The sequence below is a fragment of the Amblyomma mixtum genome, chromosome 3 (genome assembly GCF_055824585.1).
Source record: "Amblyomma mixtum isolate Tamu chromosome 3, ASM5582458v1, whole genome shotgun sequence".
Taxonomy (NCBI): Eukaryota; Metazoa; Arthropoda; class Arachnida; order Ixodida; family Ixodidae; genus Amblyomma; species Amblyomma mixtum.
Window position 1 is genome coordinate 240,089,906 of NC_143014.1, and position 25,525 is coordinate 240,115,430.

General features: G+C 46.3%; 1 protein-coding gene and 1 long non-coding RNA gene across 2 annotated transcripts in view; both read right to left on the reverse strand.

Moving 5' to 3' along the window:
• Nucleotides 1-25,525, reverse strand: part of LOC149354127 (uncharacterized) — a 532,700-nt gene that overhangs the window by 333,009 nt on the left and 174,166 nt on the right. The gene's annotated exons all lie outside the window — the stretch shown is intronic.
• Nucleotides 6,256-18,660, reverse strand: LOC149354132 (uncharacterized). Its single transcript, XM_089583074.1, has 4 exons — nucleotides 18,404-18,660; nucleotides 17,665-17,796; nucleotides 7,568-7,690; nucleotides 6,256-6,387 (listed from the first exon to the last, which is right to left on the reverse strand). The coding sequence occupies exons 1-4, from the start codon at nucleotides 18,443-18,445 to the stop codon at nucleotides 6,316-6,318; spliced, it is 369 nt and encodes a 122-aa protein (XP_089439200.1). The 5' UTR covers nucleotides 18,446-18,660; the 3' UTR covers nucleotides 6,256-6,315.

Genomic DNA, 25,525 nt, shown 5'->3' on the forward strand with positions numbered 1-25,525 from the left:
TGCGACGAGCAGCCATTTTTCAAGACCGCTCCTCCCGGGCGCGCTCTCGCAATGTCGGCGCGCACCGCCGGGCCAGCCGGGCCTCCCGACTCCTCGGTGTTGGCGTGGCCCTGTCGGGAAAGGGTTCGCCTGCTGCCCCGGGAACTCCGGCCACAGCGCTGGCTCTGCGACGTGGTCACCTGGGCGGCCACCGATCTCCGAGCTCTGCCAGGGCCTCGTCGTATCAGTCCGATGCTGTGGCAGCAAACACAGGTGAGGAAAGGTAAAGTGGCCGCCGCCACCGGGCTGCGAGTCAGCAGCAAGCCTGGCCCTGCCGTCAGCCCGTCGACCACCACTGCGCTCTAGGAATGGGGATTAATGAATGTAAAGTAGGAATTTCTGAATGAATGAGAAATGATGAATGTGGATTTATGAATGTAAGAAAGACCAGTTTATGCTGCCGTTCTAGCAATCTCAAGCGCTTTATCTAGGGTGAGGCTCTTCTCAACTAACAACCGTTGCTGCACGGCTCTGTCACGAATTCCACACACAAGTCTGTCTCTCAGCATGCGGTTCAGCGCCGTACCGAAGTTGCAGTGTTCCGCCATTTGCCGGAGCTCGGCGACAAACACCGCGACGCTTTCATTCTCGAGCTGTACTTTGGTGTGGAAGCGATAACTTTCGGCTATTTCCGATGGAGCGGGGCTGAAGTGGCTGTTGAGAATAGCCATGAGTTCAGTAAACTTCTTCTCTTTAGGCTTTTCGGGCGCTAGCAAACTACGGAGCGTCGCGTACGTGCATGTGCCGACCGTCGACAAAAATGCCCACTTTTTCTTATCGTCGTCTTCGATGCCATTTGCACTGAAGAACGCATCCAGCCGTTCCGTGTATGAGGACCACGGCTCTTTGTTGTCGTATTCTTCGACTCGACCAAACGTCGCCATGTTTGCGCGGGAACGAAGCGTGCTTCACTTCACTGGCTACTGGCGCAAGTTCACTTGCCTGCGTGCATCACAATGCGATGTCTTCGCGCGACCTGCGTGCATCCGATGCGATGTCTTCGCTTGCGTCCGGGTCCCCGCTATCCCATGCTCGTCGCCAGTTGTTGTGTTTTGGGATAACGTAACAGCAATCTTTATTCACATGGGTTACACGTTCACATGGCCGGCGTCTGGCCGTACCCACGCAGCACTTGCTGGGGCGCTCGGAGCGCTGGCGCCGTCTCGTGCCATGCGCTCAATACACGCACACACAGGCGCTGGGATGGTGGCGCCATCTCTTGCCACACACTCAATACACATACACAGCATAACCCATTACACTATCACGTCATATCATTAAGGCGGAGCTTAAGTGTCCTCTCCATTTTGGTCCTATATATTTCAAGCCTGTTCAACACATGTCTATAGAGCGATATTTGTGAATATGGGCTGCGAGGAACAAGTAAGACAAATCGGAAATAGAATCCATTTTTCTGCAAACGGTTCTCAATGTACTTAGACATTTTCGCATGTGCTTAGAAATCTTAACACATGCTTAGAGGAAGCAATAGACGATATGCGAAATTGCTTGGCGGTCTGGCAACAACGCGCCCACAACTTCCGATTTCCATCTTGGCGCGGTCGAGTTCGTCGGGCTGGTGCTTCGTTTGCTATGCGTACTTTCTTCTTGCGAGTGGAATTTCAACAGGCAAGCTTCAGCTGCTGCGTTGTTTTCACAGCTGATCTTTGACCAAATGTAGGTGCTTTCAATAAGCGCCAGCTTACTCCTACCGCGTCCTCAGCTTCGCTTGAAGTCTGGCGCTGATGATCGCAATAATCGGCACTCGAAAGTGGGTTGGAAAGTCGAACCGTGACAGTGTGCTGTTGTCGTTTTAATGCTCGCATTAAAGCACCAGTTCAAGCATCACGCATTATCATGGCTATTTTATTCCCAGGTGGACGCGAATTCATCTGGTAGGGTAGCGAGCGGTTATTTTGCGGTGAGTGCGCAAGTGTGTTGACAAACTTCTGTGACAGTGCGAACTTTCGTTCGCGCCGACGCCAGGAGCTTCGTGAATTGCAGTATAATCGCACAAGACCCTCGACCAGCTGCGTAATTCGATTCCTTTACTGTAATGTGCAATGTCCGCGGTTTTCAACGTCACCGTTTCAGAGCCCGGCGTCGGTTGATTTTCGCCACAATTCGTTGAAACCGCGTCCTGCTTAAGACGCAGTCAGTCGACATTAACAAGAGGAAAGTAGGCATGCACATACAATTCAAAATATTGTAAGCAAAGACGCAGCTTTTTTTTCAGGTAAGCACTGAGCCACCGCGGCGGCTTGATTAGAGAAAGATGCTACAGCTGTAGGTGCATGCACGGACTCGATACGCTGGTCAAGCTGTGTGTGCACGGGCGAAATTGGACAAATGGCTTTGTTGCGAAGCAATGCTGTTGGATCGAACTTGCCACAACGATAATAAAATCTGATGGCCTGAAGCGTTTTCAGAACACTGTTGCACGTACTTTCTAGCTTAGAAATGCGTCCCTCCTTCATAATAAAGTAGCTATATTATTCGCTTCTTTTTTTTAGATTTTCGTCGCCGCAGATATCGAAGGTATAGGAATCATCAAGAAATAAAGCATTCGCACCTCATTTTTTATATGTAGGCTGTATTGCTTCACAAAGACTCCTTAACGCGCATAACATATGCGTATGGTCCAGAGAGTTTGCTCGCCCTTCTAAAACTAATTGAACACGGGAAAAACTTAACTAAACACGTAGCAAACTATAGCAGTAATCGGCATATGGTTCTTCGAGTGAACTTATTTCGCCACGGCACGAGCGATTGGCCCGCTCAAAAAAAATTACCTTCTCTATTACGTTGTTCAAGTATTCGTCTATATATATTCACGCCCGACCGGAGAGTTGATAAATGCACGAAATCGGCTTCTAATTTTGATCAGAGACAACAAAGGCTGTGGTCCTTATCGTAGTTTAAACGCAAATCACCTCGAGAGATTTGTTAAAAATCAACGCAGAAAGCGAAAGCTGCGCACTGATCCCCGTGCTGACACATGATACCTCGCATGGCGTTTTGTGTTACTAAAACGTTGGGACGGAGTAAAAAAATAGAAAAGCGTAAAGCTGGAACGCACCTAGTTCTGGCACACATCGTAGTGTCTTTTCGCAGTGGAGAGGGTAGCGCAACACTGCATCGACATTTTACTTTTCAAACGAAGCGCAGCCGTTTTAACACAACGCTGGGCAGCGGTTTCGTTTTCTGTACCGTACCAACATGGAGGACTTAGTTCTCGGAGCGCCGAGAGATGGCGCTGCGCATTTCGCATATCGTCTATTAGACGTTGTATTGTACATTATTGTACATTTATTGTACATATCGCTTTTACATTTGTTGCCCTCCCTTTCCTCTTTGAATTTTGTGTCGCCGTCGCTACTTCGTTCTGCTCCTGCGTTCCACTTCTTTAAGTGGGGGCGCTGGAGTGTAGGCTTCTGGAAGCACGAAGGAAAAACATATTGGAGGGAGTGTAGACTTTTTCTTACCAGCCGCTTTCTGGCGCCCCCTACGTTAGGGAGCCTGAATGGCGTTCTTGAGGCACGGCTGGGAGGTGGGAGGGGACAGAGTGTTGAGCTTGAATGCCATGGATACAGTGCACTCCATGGAGGAAGGAAAGAACTCCTCCATGTTGAATGCGGTCCAGAACTAATACCAGAACCAAGTGCGGGAGCTACTAGGGAGAGCAACGGGCCCGTCTTTTTCTTTCTGTCCACTTCAGTCCGTCCCTAGCAGCATCCAGCTCTATCCCTCCCTAGGATTCCCCGTCCCTAGGAACATTTGTTTGTGTTGTTTGTTTAAATAAAGATTCTTGATATGACTGCAGTACAAAACTTATGCATTTTATAAAAACTTATGCATTTTATAATCACGTTTTTTTATGTTCTTGTTTCTATATGAAATGAATTTGTTGGCGCGTTGGTATTACTTGTATCCGATCACGTGACTACTTCGATTTCGCAGGCGCAGATTTCAACCGGTCACGCTGTCATCGGTGGTGTGCTGTGCGAGCCCTAAACGTTGTTCAGCGTGCCTGCTGAACGGTCCCTGAAAGCTGCCCAGCGTGCCTGCGCAACGGTCCCTGAGCGTGCCTGCTCTTTTAGTTTTCTACCTGTTGCGTTAATTGGTGTAGTGTAGAGTAATTTTATTGTCTTGTTTTGACGTCGTTGTATCGTTACTCGAAGCTACTAACCTCACCTCGGCTACGTTAGGACAGTGGGTTAGGACATCGCCGTTAATTGCGTTTGCGGGGCTCGGGGATTTTTTTCTAGCTGTTGCGCTAATTGCACTTGGTGCATATTCTCCGTTGCTCTATTCTCGCGAGTTTCCGCAGTTGCACGTGCTTTGTTTTAAGTTGTTTGAAGTTTGTTTTCAGTGCTGTGATCATCGTCGTTGCCACCCTCGTGGCCTGATTGGAATGGAAGAACCAAGTACACCACCTGCTGAGCCACCAGCACGAGATAAGTATCGGTGCCCCGTGTGCCAAGCTGAATTCACTTTTCAGCAATCCCAGAGGAGGCATGTGCGAAATAAGCATCCCGAAGCTGCGAGCTCATTAGCTCGTGAGAAAACTTATGCATGTGACCTCTGTCCTAATGCTTTTCTCTACTGTCGTGAATTGTTGCAGCACCCCGAGCAGAAGCATGGGTTCGTGGCGAGACGCAGCACTCTGCAGTTCTCTTCCAGTGTAGGTGTGAAAGATGCACGTGTTCTTGACGTCTTTTTTTTTTAACATCCACGTACGGAGGAATCTATGTTAGCTTGTGTACAGACGAGCAGGTTTATCTAGAGCGCTCGCGCTGTGTTCTGCAGAGCCCCCCCCCCCCCAGAAAAAAAAATTAAAGATGTAGTGGTTTTTGTGACAAAAATGTTGTCCAGCTCCATAGGAATGACTATAGAATGAGCGTTGGGTCTCCAGAGCACAGTTCTCTAGACGTCCGCTCACCTCTGTACATATGTGCGCATTACGAGCAGGTGAGCAATATGCAAAGCAAATGGTGGGCTTAAACACGTGGTTTACTCAAAAGGCGGTATTTGCAGGTGCCATCGCTGAATTTGCCAACGAGCAACAGAAGCATGGGAGGAATCGTTATCCTCTTAATGGTTTTTCATGGCTTCCATGCATCTCCTTACCTGCTCCTTTGGTGGGCTCAGTAATAGTGCCTGCATATATAAAATGGAATTAACCTAAGTCCAGTGCTTAACCTGGGTTTTCTTGTGGTGTGTAATTTTTGATGCATAATGCTTATAGACACCAGCAATTGTTACCAATTAGACCATGTTTGTGCTTTGGCAAATGTGCATTATTTCAGAGGTTGAGAATTGAGACCCAGTGGTACTACAGCTTGTACATGATGGCTGTCTTGTTAGAAGATAAATTTTTGTTCTTACAGCTGGTGAAATACTTAATGTTTCCTTCTGTGAAATGTTTACATTGTTTTACGCTAATTATTTTTACCTTGTAAAAAAATGTGGACCTGATGGTCTTGTGAAACTTTTATTCATGTTCATAGCATTCTGGCCGGTGTCACCTGAGAGTATATTTGTACACTGCGTATGCTGAGGCAAATGCAAACGATTAGACAAAAAGACGACGTGACATGCGTGTGGCCAGGTGGGGCCACTTTACATGCGCAGGAGACCTCTGGTAGCAGGCTAAAAGCGGAAGCAAAATTGGTTTTAAGTTGCTATGCTTTTGTTTGGTAGGAGTGGTGCTTGCACCCGCGGGCCAACAGGTTTTTCAGATTGAGCACTTCTGGACCTTCAACGGGTATACACGAAACTACTTGCAGTAGGAGGTGATAGGAGATTTAGATTTAGACAGGATACTGTAAAACTATTTTAGGAGACAAAAGATCTTCTTATGAAACACCAAAGCATGAAAGCCTCTATCCCAACAGAAAGAATAGTCTTTAGTCTCCCGCTTTTTAACAGTTACTTGGTCACCTCGGCGAAAAGCCGTGACCAGAAGTCGAGAGGTTGCTCTCCTCTAGCGACCTGCCACCTGCAGGGCAGTGGTGCGTTAACTGTTGTGCCAGGAATGGTCTGAGGACTCCCAGTGATTTATGAAGCTGCCCAACAGATTATGAGACTGGCAGGGAGGGGAGCAGTGAAATTATTGGTGGCAATAGGGTGCTTCGGAAGAGCAACTTGGGTCTCCCAAGCCCCATGGGTGGCTGTATCGGTCGCTCAAATTGCATCATTGTTAACAAAACACAATTTGGCAACACCACTTTTTTTATTTCATGCCACTCTAACATTCTTGTGTAGAATTTGCAATCAGCACTCCTGGTCGGCAATTGTTCTGCACGTGCAAAGGGTCCTGTGATGGGTCGCCATCTGCTGGGGCAGCTGTGAGTAGAATGGAGGGAACACATGGAGATCTGGTAAAGTTGCTGCACGTGTGCACTCATGCACCATAGTGGCAACCGGTTTTATCTTTGTCAATTATCAGTTGCCAGGTCCCTAGTCTGGAGGTCAAAACCTCCTCACATTTGATTGACTACCCTCTCTCTCCGTTACAATCGAGCAACTGCACTGAGATGGCACAGTTTTGTTTTCGTGTGCTTGCTTCGCTGCTGTGGTGGAACTTTTTTTTATCTATTTTTACTGCAGCAGTTGCTTCCTAGGGGAGAAAAAAAATTGGCAGGGGCTTGACCACGTTTGCACCGAAATGTCAAGAGAAAGCCCTATGAAAGGCTTTGAACGTTTAACTGTTTATTTTGACACTTTTTGAAGACATTTTGGTGATCTGTGAGGTAATATTTCAGTTCTGTTAGAGTTGCAATATTTTTACTGAGTAGTTGCATGTCCTAGACAGGTGATGAAGCATTTTATGTTGCTTCTCTCTAATGTCTCATTCGTTTCATGGAAACATTGTAAAAGTGGTGCTTTTGAGGCTGAAATAAACAACCAGATAAACAATGACACAAAAATAAATGAAAATTCAAAAGGTCTGTGTGAGTCAACAAGAACCTAACACTGCAATGACGTCTGCTCAAGCATTTCCGTCAACTACGTTGGGCCAAGGTGCCTGGTTCTGGCACAGTTTTGCAAGAAATGTTGCAGTAAATTTTGCCAGGCAGTTGTCAGCCAGACAGCGGCTGGTTTTAGTGTAGCATAGTCCTTCTCGTCCCCTGTGGTTCGTTTCCCCGCAATGCACCCTCCTTAGTTGTGTTGCTTTAACTAACCGGTGAGGGTACTGGTGTCACAGCGACACGAGCGCCACGGATGGCGTGTTTGCTCTGCGCTTGCGGGGAGACACGGTCCTCTTCGGCTGGGAACGTGGGAAGTGCACTGACGTCCACACGGAAGGCTCCGCTCTTCCGTGTGGACGTCAGTGCTCTCCGCCGACGGGCGACCTCGTGGTGGAAACATGTTCCCGTCAGCTCGTCCCATCTGGCCTTGGAGTTTCCCCCTGCCCTAGCGTGGGCGAACGTTCGCTCGTAATTTTGCTGGTGAGCCGGGCGTCCTCGGTTCCTCAGCGTATCTTGTTGATAGCTGGCGTTATTGTTGTTGTAGCAATAAATGCCTTGTTTGTGTCAGCCAGAGTGTTGTTCCTTGGTTCCCTCAGAGCAAGGCCCGCCGTGGTCGGCATGCGCTCGATAGCATACGTGACCACGGGGTGGTGTCCGGTGCTCTTCAACTGTGTCAGCTGCGGTTAAACGTATTTATTTCTTCATTAAAACACCACACCCTTTACTTTCAAAGCACACAGTCATGGAGAACAGTTTATAGGAAGCAAGTTCATAGAGAATGATTTATTCCCTGCATTAAGCCACTGGCCAGGCAGTAATTAGAGCACGTGTGTCCTTCATGCTTCAGCACCCCAGACATAATAATGGAGAGGTAAAATCTCAAAAGTTGTTTGTTCTTTTACCTTTTTTTCTTTTTATGGTGGGAAAACATAGCTACACAAGCAGTGCCTAGTTGCAAACATTCCGAACGGCTGTCTTTCAGTGCGATATGAAATTTTCATTCTGGCATTAGTCTAGTGAAAAAAATGTGCACACTAGGTTACATGACACAATAACACCAAGTTGGGAAACTTTTATTTCATACCACAGCAAGTGCAGCAGCCATAGATAAACTGCTGGCCTTCGCTCTTCGCCGCAGCTTTTGGGTGAACATGTCGGCACTAGTGGTGGTCGTAAGAAGGCCGGACACTACCTTGTCGAGGCCTCTTGCTTTGAAAATGTACCATCCAAAACTTACCTTCAGGTCACACAATGTATAAAAATTGCTAAGAATGCAATTCTATAACAAGTACAAGGCATCCATTAATACCCGTGCAGTGCTTTTTGACACTGTACTCTGGCAAACAGAAGCTGCTGTTTTCGCCAGAAATGAGGTTTAATCCGATTACTTATAAATGTGCCTAACAGAGTTCCACCTGAAAACGAATGCTCATGACAGAGTACACAACTAAATTTTAGTTCTGTTCTATCACTTCAGAATGTCGTGCAGCACATTAATAAACAAATGGCCACATGGACTGTGCCAACAAGCGTTGAATATTCAATTTACAACTGCCAAACGGCGGCTGTGATGTACACAACGTATTCCGATCGCGTAAGACAAACTATTTTTGTAAATATTGTACTTTTTGCATGGCCTCTGTGACCTGAATGTAGAGTGTGTGTGTGTGTGTGTGTGTGTGTGTGTGTGTGTGTGTGTGTGTGTGTGTGTGTGTGTGTGTGTGTGTGTGTGTGTGTGTGTGTGTGTGTGTGTGTGTGTGTGTGTGTGTGTGTGTGTGTGTGTGTGTGTGTGTGTGTGTGTGTGTGTGTGTGTGTGTGTGTGTGTGTGTGTGTGTGTGTGTGTGTGTGTGTGTGTGTGTGTGTGTGTGTGTGTGTGTGTGTGTGTGTGTGTGTGTGTGTGTGTGTGTGTGTGTGTGTGTGTGTGTGTGTGTGTGTGTGTGTGTGTGTGTGTGTGTGTGTGTGTGTGTGTGTGTGTGTGTGTGTGTGTGTGTGTGTGTGTGTGTGTGTGTGTGTGTGTGTGTGTGTGTGTGTGTGTGTGTGTGTGTGTGTGTGTGTGTGTGTGTGTGTGTGTGTGTGTGTGTGTGTGTGTGTGTGTGTGTGTGTGTGTGTGTGTGTGTGTGTGTGTGTGTGTGTGTGTGTGTGTGTGTGTGTGTGTGTGTGTGTGTGTGTGTGTGTGTGTGTGTGTGTGTGTGTGTGTGTGTGTGTGTGTGTGTGTGTGTGTGTGTGTGTGTGTGTGTGTGTGTGTGTGTGTGTGTGTGTGTGTGTGTGTGTGTGTGTGTGTGTGTGTGTGTGTGTGTGTGTGTGTGTGTGTGTGTGTGTGTGTGTGTGTGTGTGTGTGTGTGTGTGTGTGTGTGTGTGTGTGTGTGTGTGTGTGTGTGTGTGTGTGTGTGTGTGTGTGTGTGTGTGTGTGTGTGTGTGTGTGTGTGTGTGTGTGTGTGTGTGTGTGTGTGTGTGTGTCACTGCCGTCGAGCCACTGCAATGACATGGGAAAAAAATCAATTATAAATTATTCAGCTGGCTTAAGTGAATTCCACACCCTAATATATACAACTGTCCATCACATCGCTCCAAAGAAAACGAAATTTGCACCCAAAATTTGTTGCCCCTACTGTAATATTTCGCTGAGCGGTCACAAAGTCAGGTACGCTATTCACACTGCATTATTGCACTACAGTTAATTTTATTTTATGCGATTTCTAATGTTGAATTGAAATATGACCAACGATCTTATAATTTCTACCGTACTCTTGTGACTAGTTTTGCCGACTTTCCTTTCATTCTTAGTATGGCTCATTCTGGCTGTGCTGGTGTTGGTGGTTCTGCAACAGACTCATCCACTGCTGTGAAATTTCCATTTGAAATTTTTTTTCTGCCACCCTGTTCAAGCTCATCAGGCGTGAATGCTAGTGATGCAAAACTATCGGAACATTGACTATCGATAGCTTTTTGGAAACTATCGCTAGTACTACTAGCGATAGTGAAACTGTCAATGGTAAGACTATTGATAGTAGCAATATTGGTATTATGCATTTGTTGGCCAGCGATATAACCAAAACATTTGTGATACCTGATTGGTTTGACGGTCTCATGTAGCTTTTTGTCCCAAAGAGACTCAAGCTATAAGGGATGCCGTAGTAGAGGTCTCCGGGTAAATTTCGACCACCTGTGGTTCTTTGACATGGACTGGGACAGTTTGCAAAAACACCTGGAACTGCATCCGATGAAAGAACAAACAGCCCAAGTTGTGCTGGCTTGCTGACGTAACCGCTGCAGAAATGATTTTCACACACATGCTTCGCAATTAGGACATTCGCACACTAACATTTTATCCAGCAACTTTACATAGGGAACATCTGCAGAGCTCGGTGACGCATAAGCCGTGAAAACGGGCGAGTCCTGTCAGTTACTCATACCATCACCTCCATACAACACACTCTGGAAACCAAGTTTAGTTGATATTATAGTATCGATAGTACTGTATATAACAATTAGTATCGATACTACTATCGATAGTTTTGCATCACTAGTGCACGCACACACACAAGGGACCCTATTGAAAGTGAACGGCAGTGTAGCCCAATCTATGGGAGTGCCTCCAGGCTTAAGAAACTGTTCCCACCCCGCAGTTCACTACACCTGCATTTCATTTTCTGGCCGCGTTGAAGGTACCATTCTTGAGAAAAAGTACCCTCCGTCTGTATCTGTGATATTGCAACCTGTCCACCACGGCACGTAGCATTATGAAACTGCTTCTGCAACTCCTCTGCATGCCACACGGTAGTGCAAAACCCTAGGCAAAAAAAAGGGTAGGGAAGCGTTCGCCTGTCTTTTTTTTTTGGAAACGGGTTTTAAAACTGCATTAAGATATTAAGTTTTAATTTGTTCAGAAATCATGTACTACACCATTCCAAATACGCAGGCAAAGTTGGAACCCCAAGAGTTGCAAAACCGAAGCTAAATGTCAAAAATGGCAGATTTTTTTGTGACATTTACTATTTCTCTAAACTTCTTTAATTTAGATAATTGTACGCACAACAGTTGCAACACCATAGTTTTTCATGTAAGCCTACCAACACTGAGGTTTGGTTTCTATGGTGCCGTGTGTCATTTCAACAGCAACTGAAGGATGCTAGAAATTCTGGTTTGGTTTATGGGGTTTAACGTCCCAAAGCGACTCAGGCTATGAGAGACGCCGTAGTGAGGGGCTCCGGAAATTTCGACCGCCTGGGGTTCTTTAACGTGTGCTGACGTTACACAGTACACGGGCCTCTAGAAATTCAAACCGCCGCGGCCGAAATCGAACCCGCGTCTTTCGGGTCAGCAGCCGAGCACCATAACCACTGAGCCACCGCGGCGGCGGATGCTAGAAATTCTGAACAGCGATCAATTTATGTATGCACACATTGAAGGCTTGCATGACAGGTGACCAGCATACATCTGGAAATGTTTCTGTCAGTGGGAAAAAAAAAGAGCAAGCTGAGTAACAAACAGAAAAGTAAAAGTGACACAGCACAAGCTGAACTATACATTTGGTGGAAGGACTGCACTACAAAAGCTTGAATATAAAAAAGTAGGCGTGTGGTTTCCCACAACCATAACCACCATAGTGAAAGCTGACCTGTGCTGGAGTGTGAGCATGTGTGTGAGCTTGATAAATCTGCAATTGTGGCCTGTCAGTCTTAGCGATAGTTGGGCCTTTCTGCAGGGTGCCTTAAGTAGCTGTGTAGGATGCAAGTTCGGCACTAATCTACAACACTGGGGACGACGTTATTTCAATGGACTGGATTTATGTGTGCGCAAATGGCATCGCACTGCATCACTGCCAAAGGCAGTGGCCTGTTTGCAGCAAGCAGATTGGACACAATTGAGGAAAGGCAAAACAATATGCAAGGAAAAACACAGAAGTGTGTTTCACAGCCTTCAGAGACAAGACCAGGGGCCAGTAAAATACCATAGCAGAACAAGTAAGAGTATTTAAAAACGCAGCAAATGCAATCAACGAGCTACTACAGAAATGTGCCGCTGCAGTTAACCCCAGAGACACGGGTTTGCTCCGGGTTTCGGTGGAGGCAAAATGCTAAAGGTGTGCGATTTCAGTGAACATTAACGAACCTCAGGTGGCCGAAATTATCCACAGCCCACCACCACAGAAGCCCTAGTCGCGCTGGGACTTGAAAACCCCATAAAACCTAAGTTCCAGTTGTCCAGTTTGTGGAAGAAGGTATTCATTATCTGTAAATTATTCTGTTCTACAAATTCTACTAATAACTCCCTCCTGCTATTCCTAGAAGCTGACATAGTTTCCCACTACCTGGCCTCCTGCCTGTTTCTTGCTTACCTTGGCACAGAATTGTCTAATCAGTACAGCGTACCGTGATTATACTTTACTCATTGCCAATTCCAGATCTTTATAGGAACTGTATGTGCTTAAGCCTGTACAACCTTCAATTTATACCTCTCACTAAGCCTAATTATGGTAACTACCACCCTTTTCTTAATGCTATAGAATTCCTCTGTTGCCAACAATATTCTTAATGATCAGGAATCCCACACCCAGTTCTTTGTCTGCTAAACCCCGATAGCATAGTGTGTGCCTGCCTTTTGGCATGAAATTCTTCACCTATTAACCTAAGCTCAATAGCCTTGCGACATCCCACGGCACAGCCCATATTCCTCCTTAAAAAAATTGTGGGCACGGGCTTGGCGAATATGGCAATGGAACCCTAGGAGCTTCTGCGGAAAACGAGAGAAACTACAGCTCCACATTCAAACCCTCGGAGGAGGAACAAAATGTTAATGGTTTAACATAGTTAAATCAATTATGCCATGTCGAAGTGAGTACACTAAATTCTCGATTTAGGCAAAGTCAATATTGGGAGTGAGCCAAGTCTGGTTTGGTCATTGGTCTTCTCGATTTGGGTACAGACAATTCTATGGGGTGGATCAAGCAATATACCCTTGCCATTCCGACATACTGAGACATCCGAGATAAAGCGCTGTACAAAAAGGTAACCAAAGAAGAGGTGGTAGATTGCAGAAGGCTGCAGACATGCACCTACTTACACTTGTATATACTTAAAGACGTACCCGTGTACGATGTCACTACACGTTAAAGAACCCCAGGTGGTGGAAATTTCCGGAGCCCTTCTCTATGGCGTCCCTCATAGCCTGAGTCGGTTTGGGACTTTAAACCCTAATAAACCAAACCAATACAGTGACGAATGCCCATGGTGCAAGCTAACCGCCAGTCATACATGTAACATGGGCCTGGCCGCATGCAGAGTTAGATCCAAAAAAGATGAGTGTGACACAGTGGGAGCACCTGCTAAGCACGAAAATGGTAAGGAAGAAGGACCACTCGCGGCCGTCTTGGTCCACAGAAATATGATGGCAATAGAGCAGCACAACATACAATCAAACGGTGCAGACTGCCTCCTGACAGACCTCATACCACAAAAAAAATTAAGGAAGCAAGGCCTGTAGGATCCCTAGAAGCGGAGGAGTCCTCCCATAATGAAAGCCATGAATGAAGCCAGAAAAATAAGCAAACAAATCTCCCAATAGTAGTCCGAGATATCAATGCACAAAACATGGCATGGAGTTACAGAACAAATTTAAAGAAAGAAACAAGCCTCTGGCAATACATTTGGGGCTATGGCTACATGCTCCTGATGGATCTACTGGCGCCAACTAGGATAGAAAGTAGTGCGCAAGCCAACACATGCCCAACCTTGACCCTATGCATTCATCATGTTTTAAATGCACAATGTAAAAATACAAACGAGAACCTAGGAAGCGACCATTGCATTATAGAGACTATACTTAGTGGCACACTCAAGAAGGAAGACGAGTTGTAAACTGGGATAAGATCGGGGAAAGAAGGCAAGGCAATGCAAGGAGATTGAAACGAGTGGACTGAGAACGCAGAGCACACCACCGAGACTATAGAAAAAGAAAACGAAGCCGCTGACAGTAGGTTATTACACAGAAGCACAACAACACAACCAATGATTAGAATAGCCATACTAGAGATAAATCGAGAGGCATGCTCAAAACTTACAGAAACAGTAGTGAGGACAAATCCAAGACATTTTTTAGGCGCAGAAAACGGTAGAGCCACTCACCAGAATGATGTAGCATGAACATACATGGAAGCCCATCTAATAAAGAGCTGATAAAGGAAATCCAAAAATGACACCCATGCAAAATGAAAAAACTACACAGAATGTTTACTGCATTGGAATCGGCGCAAAAGCACGGATTTGTGCCACATAGAAGACGACGGTGAGCAGGCAGTGCCACGGGACGGAGCAGATGGAAGTTGATGAAGACGAGGCTCTACAATGCACAGCGCGAGGGTGCAACTTATTTACACTCACAACTCATTTAGGCTCATTCAGACAAACCACTCCGCGGTGAACCACTTATAAGGTTGGTTCGATTCGCCTGCACTGGTTCGCTAAAGTTCCGTGGCGGTGTCGCGAGCGTGCAGCGCCAGTCCCTGCAGCGCCAGTCCCTGCAGCTTGGCACTGGCTGCTTCCAAAACAAACGGTCGAGTGCATCGTCTGCTATCCTTGGCGTCGCCACCCAGCCAGCGTCGTGGCGCCCATATATCAACGGCCGCTTACATCCCGAACTGTGTGAAGAATTTTCAAACAGCACATCATAGCAGCGAGGTGTTGCCATGCATCAGCATCAATGCAATCTCGCGGCAGCTAAGCGAAACGCACGTGTGTTCTTTTACTCAACACAACTGAGGTGTGCGCGTGCCGACTTGCATGTTGAGGGGTTGTTGCAACAACGTGCATAATGATGCATGTACGTGTGTACTTTTTAGTTAACATAACCGGCTTTAAGTACTGTTATAACTTTACGGATGCGTCGGCAAGCACGGTGGTCGAGAAATACAAGGTACGTGCCAGCGAGGGCCGCCGTCCTCACCTCCGTCGCCGCCTTCTCGGGTGGCCAATTACTTTCTATTAGAGTCGGGTCGGTGTGGAGCACCGTTCTCATCGAAGAGTGGAATAATTTGAGTATCTCCGCCGTTTATCGCAAAGAGCAAGCTGTCGTCTGCTTCCATGTCGGCTGCTGCTGCAGCATTTCGGCCCTGACCACTGAGGACGTGCACAGTTTTGCTGAAGTAGACCTGCACATCTGCAGTTTTTTGAAACGAATGGCGTCGTGCAGACGGCGCCATTTTGCACTGATAAACCGAATGGCGAAGTGCAGCACTGCATGAACCAGTTCACGTAGTGTAGGCGAATCGAACGGACCTATGTGACTTGCGTATCACTCACTCATGACTCGTTTAGGCTTACCTTGACTCAGGGCTCCTATAAGCTCACACATCAAACAGCTGAATCGTTTATATGCCCAATGGCCCAAGATATGCGCCTAAAACGCCAAAAAAAGTTGTTAAAAGCACAGTGATGCCATGAGCTCTTAATTGCAGCTAGACTTAGCCAGGCCTGGCCTAGAGGCCTGTAGCTGCCACCTGTAGGATTTAAAGATCTGAGGCCACTGCATGTGTTCAGCAACCAATTAAAAAACAGTAAAAAAGTAGAACTTGACACAGCAAGCAACAGCTAATATCCAATGACACCTTGTGCGGCTACTAATAAACTGTTCTCACCTTTCTCTTATGGTTCTAGAGTGCAGCAGCCACAAAAATTACCACAAAACAATGAAACAGCTGTACATCATCACCATCAGCCAAAGCGTATTCAGTATTATGAGTTCACAGCAAACTCACGTTCATGAACATTAAAATCATGCCCAATCAGCATCTTGGATTCACTTGGGATTGTGGGATTGTTCAACCTTACGTACACCATGGACTATTTAATTTTGATAGGCCCACACTTACCGGACTGACCAGGATTTAGATCATGATCTGAACGTAAGTCCGAACTCGCAATTTAAATCATGATCTCAACGTGAGTCTAGACTCATTCACTTCTCAGATCATGATCTGAAATGAGCCTGAGCGAGTCCGCCGAATTATGCCGGTGAGCATATAATATGAATCTGTCTGTACCTCTTTGATTTATTATATTGCCTGCTTCCTCTGAGATTCTCTCTTTGATATAATTATTGACTGTAGACATGAAGTCACATCCAAGTGGCTGAAGACTGCGCCCGGACCCAAGAGCTCTGAGCCGCCGTCTATGCGAATGGGTCATCCCATCCTTCTCTGTTGGATGGCAGTTATTTCAATCAATCCCGAATGTCAGGCAGAAAGAAGGAAGGCGAAAGTCCTCCATGGGTAATATTCAGTTGCAGAGCTCTGTGATCATAATGCCTTTTGGTTAGGTATCGCAGACACGGACATAAAACCGATATCCACCACTTCCATATGGAGCACAAAGGCACATGAGGAGGAAGAAGCGGCCATTGCCTTAGCCATTTTAAGAAAGAAAGCCATGACAATTTTCAGTGAGTGTATAGTGTACTACTATAATACTATTCTAGAACACTACAGCGACTCAGAAAGAGCTGTTCGAAACATTGCAAAAGGGAGCGTCCACAAACCTGCCAGACAACTCCTGGAAGAGCAAAACCTTAACGCAAAACCTATTAGAATAATATGGGTTCCAGCCCACGTGTCGCATCTCGGGAATGAGGTGGCCGACAACTTAGCCCGATGTTTAGTCAACCATGCAATAGGCAAGCCAATCTTGAAGTCTGTCAGAGAGACCTTCACCACCTGCCACAGCATTACATTACATTGTCACATACTGGTGACGGCAGTGAAGAAAGCAGCGAAACAAGGCTTCCAAAAGAAACTGTTTATTGGGCTGACCTGCACCCACAATGAACTGAATGACTCGGCGGCGGCGGCGTGCTAGGCGGTCATTGAATAGAAGAATGCCCGCTGCTCTCGGCCGTGCTCAATTTAAAGCTGATAGCGAACTTTCAAGGTATAGGTACAAAGTTACTGCAACAGTCTGGAACATCCTAGAATTAGCTCCACCTGGATACGATCAAAGAAGGTAAATCGGGTTGCGTCTTGCGAAACAAAGTCACAAAGCCGCTTGGCAAGGGCTTTGAAGAACAAACAAACAAACCGCACAAAGATTCACGGCAGTATTACAGAAACACCAGGCGGACACTCCCACCGCCAGAAAAATGGCCTTAGCAAACATCAACAGGTGGCATGGCGAAAACTGCAAACACATTCCCAAACACCCTATCTACACAAGGCCTATCCAGGGGTCTACATCCCTGAATGTAAGCTCTGCAGAGCCACAAAGGCAGATTTAAAGCAAATTTCATTCGAATGCAACAATCTAAAACCAGAGAGAGGATGCGGTGTCCAGCTCAGACCCGCCTGCTCAACTGCAGGCAATTAACTGGGCTTGGGAACTGGGAACGAAAAGACAGGACCTCGCGACCACAGCATGCGGAACCAGAGGGCTGATCAGACGGCCACCTCATGCGCTCTGGAAGCCCACTAGAATCAACCAAATCCTTTCTGTTGACGATATATAGTTGTTACCACCACCACCTGCAAATGGCACACTACAGACGAGCACAGCAATTCGACACGACAGGCACACAAGTATACACAATACGCGATGGCCACACAGTGACAAGCGACTGCAGCATGCAAGGAACTGATAACCAATGCCAATAGCGAAAGATGTGTCACCTTGCTCCATTTTATACGGCAGACTTCTCCCTGGAGAACAGCATAGTGCAGAGGTCTTCGGAAGACGAAAACATGATGAAGCCCGACCGCTACGCAGTCCAAGTACGTACGATTTGCACTTCCCTGTGCCACCTGCAAAATGCACAGTCTGCGTCACCCTTGTGTAGAGCGCTCTAGCAATGTGCACCGTACCATAAAAACCTATGCTGGAAAGCAGCCCATGGTTTCCGGGCAAGGTGCTTGTGCCCATCTTGCCTGCAGGTCTGTGTGGCTCTACTTCCGCTCAAGCGTTGAATCTAAATGCTAGACGCTGCGATAGGCATCCATTTCTAAGCAGTGAAGTGCGTCCCTCGAGCGCTCTAAACAAGGTTGACGCAAGCTGTATTGCCCAGAATACCTGGCTGGGCCTCTAAGCGATGTGGAAATGCACATTTTTCGCGATTTCAGAGTTTCGAGAACTTCTACGGCTCCTGTACAGGAGCGGCCGAAATAGTACGGTGCACGCTTCAACGTGTAACTTTCTCGCGGCGACCGTGCAGAAGATAAGTTTTTTCTTCTTTCTTTTGCCTGTACTTGTACGATCGCATAGGCAGCAATGGCTAGTCTGTGTATAACGTGTTCTCCATATTATGACCGCACCTGTACGAAACCATACCCCGCCGGTTAAGTAATGAAAACAAACACCGCACATTGAGTATCTGCATGCTCATTAAGAAGGGCTATTTGCGCTCTAACTCACATTATAAACGCCGCCACCGCCGCCGCCATCAGTCACCCGCATTCGATCCTCTTGACACCTTAATTCTCTCGAATCAGGTGCTAAATATCAGACGTCGCTCTCGCTTAATATTCTACACATTCGCGATGGCTTTCCGTGTTAAGCAGGGGCCTCCTCCGCGCGAAATGCACTTCGAAATAAGCTCCGCGTCGCTAGAGTACACTCTAGCGTCGCACTATGCATCGGTCGTACTCCGCCATGTTTGTTTATGTTTCTCGGATTTGTGCTAGGCTACAGGCTCGTTCTGACTTGCAATGGATACAGACTCATGAAATGACGAAGCTTACAAATTTAAACGAATATATTAAATCTTATATATAGCTTATATATTATTAAATGTAACTTATATTAAATTGCCTTATATTAAATAGCGGCACAATTTCAGATAACCGTGCGTTCTTTTTCGCACAGTTGCCTTCCTTTTGCGTACCCCTTTTTAAAAACAAGTCCAAGGGCGCTGGGCTATGGTTGCAGCGCAAGAGCTGAGGATTAAGCTCCCCGCCGATTCCCCCCCACCCCCTAAAAAAAAGAAAGATAAAAAAATGGAGAGGACGCACAAGCTCCACCTTACGGGTATGACGCGATAGCGTAGTGGGTTAGGCTTTTCATTCTGAGCAGTTTGACACCTGAGAACACATTTTTCATATCCATTACACACTAACTTTTCGTAATTAGCATCATCAAGCATTGCCTTTCCATCCTGAGCACCTTTGAACCCACTTTTTCCAATTTTTTCATTACTTTAATTAATCAATAACAATGATTTCATTAACTCGTCATCGCCTAGCTATCACACACCAATCAATCACTAGAAGCACAAATTACCATGATGAGGTTTTTTTTACGCAGTCCCTGATTATTTACAACACGTAGTGCCAACTATGCCAATGGTTTTTTCCAACGAACGAGCTGTCTACACTGTTGCGTAAAAGGTTTTTCCGAAAGTCGTGAAAAGGTCTATGGAGTATACGAAAGTTCCACACGTCATGGCCCAGCAGATGCTGTTGTGCAGCTTTACTTCTTCAAGTAGTACCATAGGCACCCACTGCGAGGAGGCTAGAGGTCTCTGCAGCCGCCCCCCCCCCCCCCCAGAGGTTGAATGGTGTGGTCAGGGGGCAGCTTATCTTCTTTCGTACAGTTTTGGACAAATTAATTAAAGACCTAAAGTTGCCTAAACACTGGAAGAACAGCACAGCCTTAAACCGCCACAGGTACATAGATTCACCAACAAAGGGCGACAATACTAAGCGTTCTCAAGGCTCTGACAGGCAACTGGAGCTCACTGAACACCTGTTCGAAGTCTCTATGCGGAATCAAACGACTGGCCACTTGATAAGTGGAGGTTTTTCTTTTGTGCTTGCCCACAGTTTTTTTCAATACTTTGAACTAAACACTGAGATCATGTTTTGACCCAAAATATCAACTATGAGCGTACCGTTCAAAATAACTCTTCTGTAACTCCGCTTTTTGCTTTTCTCATGAAGAGTGCATCACAACACTAGTTTTTGCAATCTCAGCATGAATAACCTTAATTTTCTACGTAACAAGGTAACAAGCGGGTGCTCCCAAGAAGTGACGGAATTCAGAGCCAACACAAACCTGAGCGAGTGTGTTGTGAATTTAAATCACATAGCGCTTTTCCATGGGCACACAGAGCCGACACGGAAAATAAATCTCAGTGACATCATGGACAGTTTTATGTGGAGATCAACTGTGCAAAGAAAGGCGTTCTTGATTTCATAGTAGCCTTTGTATAAAACGAAGAACAGTAAAGTAAAGTACACTAGCTTTCTTGAAGCTATCACAATTGAAATTAATCCTTCGTATAAAATCAGCATCTAATTCCCTGTGTTGCTATTTCCAATTACAACCTTTGCTCTTTGATTTCTGTTTATGTCTTTTGTTTTGTACCCAGTTTGGTGGTTCGTTTACAGTTTTTAAAGACAAAGAGCTTTTAATCCATCTTTAAATTTTGGATTGTTAGCACATTGTGTAAATGTTTGTAGAGCCCAATGTTTCTTAGACATGAAAAGTTTAAATATCTTTTTAGTTCTGCATTGTTAGCTTATTGCTGTGGTGTTGTTTGTGTTGCCCCGTGAATTTCACAAATTAAGAATGAGTCCGCGATATACGAAATTGTTAGCTTGTTGTGGATATGTTTGTGTTGTTCAGTGTTTCCTTTCACTTCTAAGGATGTTATGAATGTCTACCTACAGTTTACGTATGTTTCAGCTCTTTTTGTTAATTAATTAATTTATTTAGTACTTTAAGAACCATGGGGTCATTTTGTCAAGCATATTTGCTCAACTAGAGACAAAACTGATGTTTACATGTATAGTGCAAAAGGACCCCAGCCCCATCCCCCAGCAGACTGAAAACTCGCAGCCTATGACTAGTGCATTGACTCCCAAGTCATCGCAGTATAACAAAGCGGATCAGTACACTAAAGTAGATATTTTACCCAATGGAATACATTTTTGCACATGAAAATATTTTGCATGTAACAATATTTCTCAGCAGGAAGTGCACTTGGACAGCTTGAATGCATGCACTGTCAATGCTAACCCGACAGCCTGTAGCCACACAGCAACTACGAATGGGCAGGCAATGGTATTCTAACACAAAGACCGGTTCCAATATAAATGTAATTTGAGAACAAGCATTTACGCACCATGCGTTGTTCCGCTACTACGGTCATCACACAAGAAGGTGGGTACGGTAACTATCGACTACCAGGCTGAGCACTGTGACCGCAAGAAGAGTATCAATCACTCAGACGGAACCATGGCAGCAAAGGTGAGTGTATGAGTCCCCATCAAGAGGAGCTTTGCAGATGCACATCCACCTCTGGAGATGGACTGGACATGCTTTGACTGAAGAAGAGATCTGCAACGTAAAGTATCAGATCCATGTTGAAAATGAGGGCCCTTACAGATGCACATTCTCATGCTGGAGATGGACTGAACATTCACTGACTGGAGAAGACATCTGCAAAGTAAAGTACAAGCGCTATGTTGGAAATAAGGACCAGCTGCACATTCACAGCCTGAAGATGAAGATAGCTTGACTGGAAAAAGACATTTACAGTCAAACCTCCGTATAACGAAATGGATTGTGATGAAATAATGGATATAATGAAGGAGTGGCTGTTCCCCATGGAGGCTCCAATATAAGCCCTGTGGGGACGCCTTCGTCCCCTGCGTTCACTTTCCCGCACTGTACCCCACTGTTGTTAGCTGCCCCCGAAAAGGACTCCCTTTAGTTTAGTTACTCTAGCTAACAGAGGAGGGCGCTCGCGTCGCAGCGACAGCAGCGCCACGGATGGCGTGTTTGGCCGCTCGCGCGCGTGGGAAGGCTAGGTCTCTTCTCCCTGGGACAGGGAAGCGTGTTGGACGTTCACGCGCAAAGCTCCGCTCTCTGCCGCGGGCGTCCTCGTGTGGAAACTTGTTCCCCTCAGCTCGTCCCGTCTGGCGTCGGAGATATTCCCTCTGCCCTACCGTGGGCGAACATTCGCTCGTAGCCGTACTGGTGAGTCGGACATCCTAGATTCCTCAGTGTATTTTGTTGCTAGCTGGCGTTATTGTTGTTATAGCAATAAATGCCTTGTTTGTGTCAGCCAGTGTGTCGTTCCTTTGTTCCCGCAGAGCAAGGCCCGCCGTGGTCGGCGTGCGCTCAGTAGCGTACGCGACCACGGGGTGGGGTCAGCGCGGTTTTGAACTGGCTCAGCCGCGGTTAAAACGGGGAGAACGGATTTATCTCCCCCATTTTAACCCCACAGCCCATATAACTGATATCTCGGTTTTACAAAGTAAAACGTTTGTGCAATGGCATATAACGAATGTCCAAATGAACCGCATTGGCCATTTGATGCTAAGTATAATGGTTTTTAACAATTCCCAATGCTTCCATGCCAATTTTGTGCACAGAACTGCAATCGCTGCGTATTACCTGCTCTGCCGAGTAGTGCATAAAACATGCGGAAAACTTATCCTGTCTCAAGCAAGGGCCCGCATACAGCCTTTGTATGGACAATTTGTTAGCTTTCTTATTTTATTTATTCATTCACGTCACCCCTAACGTGAACCACATTCATGTGTGGTTTGATGCTGGCACACCCTTCATCACCAAAAATTGAGTATGCTGTCCCTTGAATGATGCTGCACTGCGGAGCACATGGTCAACTACAGCTCGATACAGTTACCAAGGTTGCTGCAGTTCCCTCATTCTCCTTGCTCACACGACCCACTGGGAGCTCGCTATGCTTCGCTCTTTCAGCAGCCAAGTCTGAACTCCTTCTTTTATGTTGGAAAGACCACCTCGTGCCCGTGGACATGCATGTTTACATGGAAGGCAACGCGATCCTTAAAGTGTCCAGCTTTTGCATACTGAACCTACATATACAACAAGATAGTAGTGTGGCTTAAAACCATCAACCTACTTAACAAGGGAGATCTTCACCTCATCTAAGCAGTGATCAGCAGCTGGATCACGTACATGGTCCCCTCTCACACCCTGAAATTACCTGAAATTAAAAAGATAGACATCCTATTTAGGAAAGCCTACAACACAGCCCTCGAGCTGCATCCCATGGCTTCCACTGAAAAACTTCATGCCACTGGAGTTGCCACCACCTGGAAACCTATCAAAGCTCACCTCACTAGACAACAATGACTCGAAACGTCCCAAACCAGCCAGTGTGTCCTTCAAATCCTGGACTACCAACGCTAACGCTGGATCAGCGGTCACAGCCTAACACCAACGCCCTTGCCATTAGAGATCAGAAGCCAAATACAAGCTGCCCCTCTCCATAAGAACCTGCACCCAGAATGCCATCAAAACTGGCACCGAGCACAGGCAGAAGCACAATGTGGCATCCACATACACATGAATGCCTTTTTGGCATTCATGTGTACGTGGATGCCACATTTGGTGCAGAAAACGTTAGTAGAGCGATCCAATGAATGCTCTAATGTGCACTGGAAGCTCTGAAGCTAGGCTGACTTTGCTCAATCCCGGCAAAAGAGAGAACCAGGCTGACCGGATGCGCCAAAAAGCATGGCAAGCCCTTTGTTAGATGTGCGAAAGGCGTTGTATATGAGATCCCACTAACATGTGGAAAGGTCTACACTGGCCAAACAGGACGCTGCATGAATGATCGCGCAGGGGAGCATGAGCGCACGTTAAGTGACAAGGAAAGTGGCACGAATTTGGCCGAACATTGCCGAAAATGCCATTGTAGGCTGCGACTGCATGAGATGAAGATTCTTGGTCAGGGCAGCAACACCGTGGCACGAGAAATAATGGAATCTTTCTTGATTAAGAATGCACAAAATTGCGTCAGCGATACATTTCTTACCTTGTATAGAAGCGAGTCAGCTTTGTTAAGGTCTATCTTGTAGGGTATGATGGCGTTTACGTTTACCAGGCATGCTGTGGGTGTATCCACCGTGCATGCACCTGATTGTCTTATATTTAGAGGTGTCAGGTTCTTAATAAACCAGTTGTTAGTTTGTGCTCATCCTGTCGTGTCTTCTCTCTTCGTGTCATCTTTTATGCGCATAACCTTTCATGGCATTACAAGTATGAAGTCAACTAGCCCGACAACATCTCTTGCTGGTGCAAGAGAGAGAATTACAATTGCAACACTTTATGCATAACCAGGAAACGTAACCTCTCATTTATTAGAACACTGTTCACTCACTGACTGAGTTAATGGGCATCATGTTTTTGCGTATGTTACCCACCATTTTAGGTGCTCAAAAAGGAAGCTCTTCATCGGCCAACCTTTTTATGATGTGCACCAGAGTGTGAAGGTAAAGAATGACAGCAAGATTTTGCTCTGCCTTTGTTACAAAGGCTGTGAACAAACTGAATTTCCCAAATGCGATTGTTCTAGCACATTTTCTTCAATGGAAATGAGGAGATAAGTTGGAGAACTGGCACATATGTCACACACATACACAGCTACTGAAAACATTGCTCCATTTTGTGACGACAAGATCTCTTATGAGCATTCAAAACAACACATATTTTCAAGGATTTTTCCACGATTTTGCACAACTGTATGGTAAAAGTAGCCATGTTGCTGCATGTTATCACGAGTTAAAGTTTCTCTCGTGTGTACACAATGTTTTATACTGCAGTCCTTTCTGGTGCAGCAATTAAGCACTTAGCATGCATGCTTGCATGAATAGCTACTCTGTTATGAAATGCTGAGAGTTAAAACTGGCGGACAACCGAACTAAATTACCTATGGGCGCAGACCTCAACTCGCGGACTGTTTTGCCCTGAGAAACAGATCACCTGACGCAGGGACGTATGGATGCTGAGGTGACTGAAGCAGGGGGCGAGGACTGTAACAATGAAAGCCCATCTGGTCAGGAAAACTCATGGCTGAAAAGAATTGCGCGCCGAACAGTCGTTCAAACAAATGACGTTTGGTCCCGCTGAGGGAAAAGGGTGGGGGCCGGGGATACGAGAGCTCGCCAGTTCGCGGAACATGCACGCCTTAAACTACTCGACTGTGGTTTGCCATGAACAAACGTCGATTCCCAAATGCTGTTGCAAGCCAGCACTGTTCATCTGGTCTTCCTTTTACTAGCCTTCTTGTGCTCGATCTGTTCATCCGAAAGGCGTACAGCAGCATAAGTCGATACTTACGTCCGGGTCGTAGCCGTCAACGCCTCAGCGTCCACCGCGGCAAACCATCACGACAAGATCTTGAACGCGAACCCCACAGGGGCCACCTCGCGCAGCAGTTGCAGGACGACGGCCTAGGATGCGAAATGATGATTGAGAATTCATTACATAAACTGGCAGAGATTCGACGCATTGTACAACAACGACGTACCTTCATGCTGTCGCAGATCACCTCCAGACTCACGTTCGACCTACACAGGTCATTGCTCGCTGCATAACGCACGACGTCTTTGCCACCAAAGCTTGTTGTGCACGCCTCAGGCTGCCATAATGGTCGCACGCTCGAAGTTCGCGCGGTTAACTCGCATTGTACGGAAGCAGGATGCCTGGGTACTTTCCGACAAAACTCAAATGCACGCAAACATCGTAACCTAGGGATTTTTG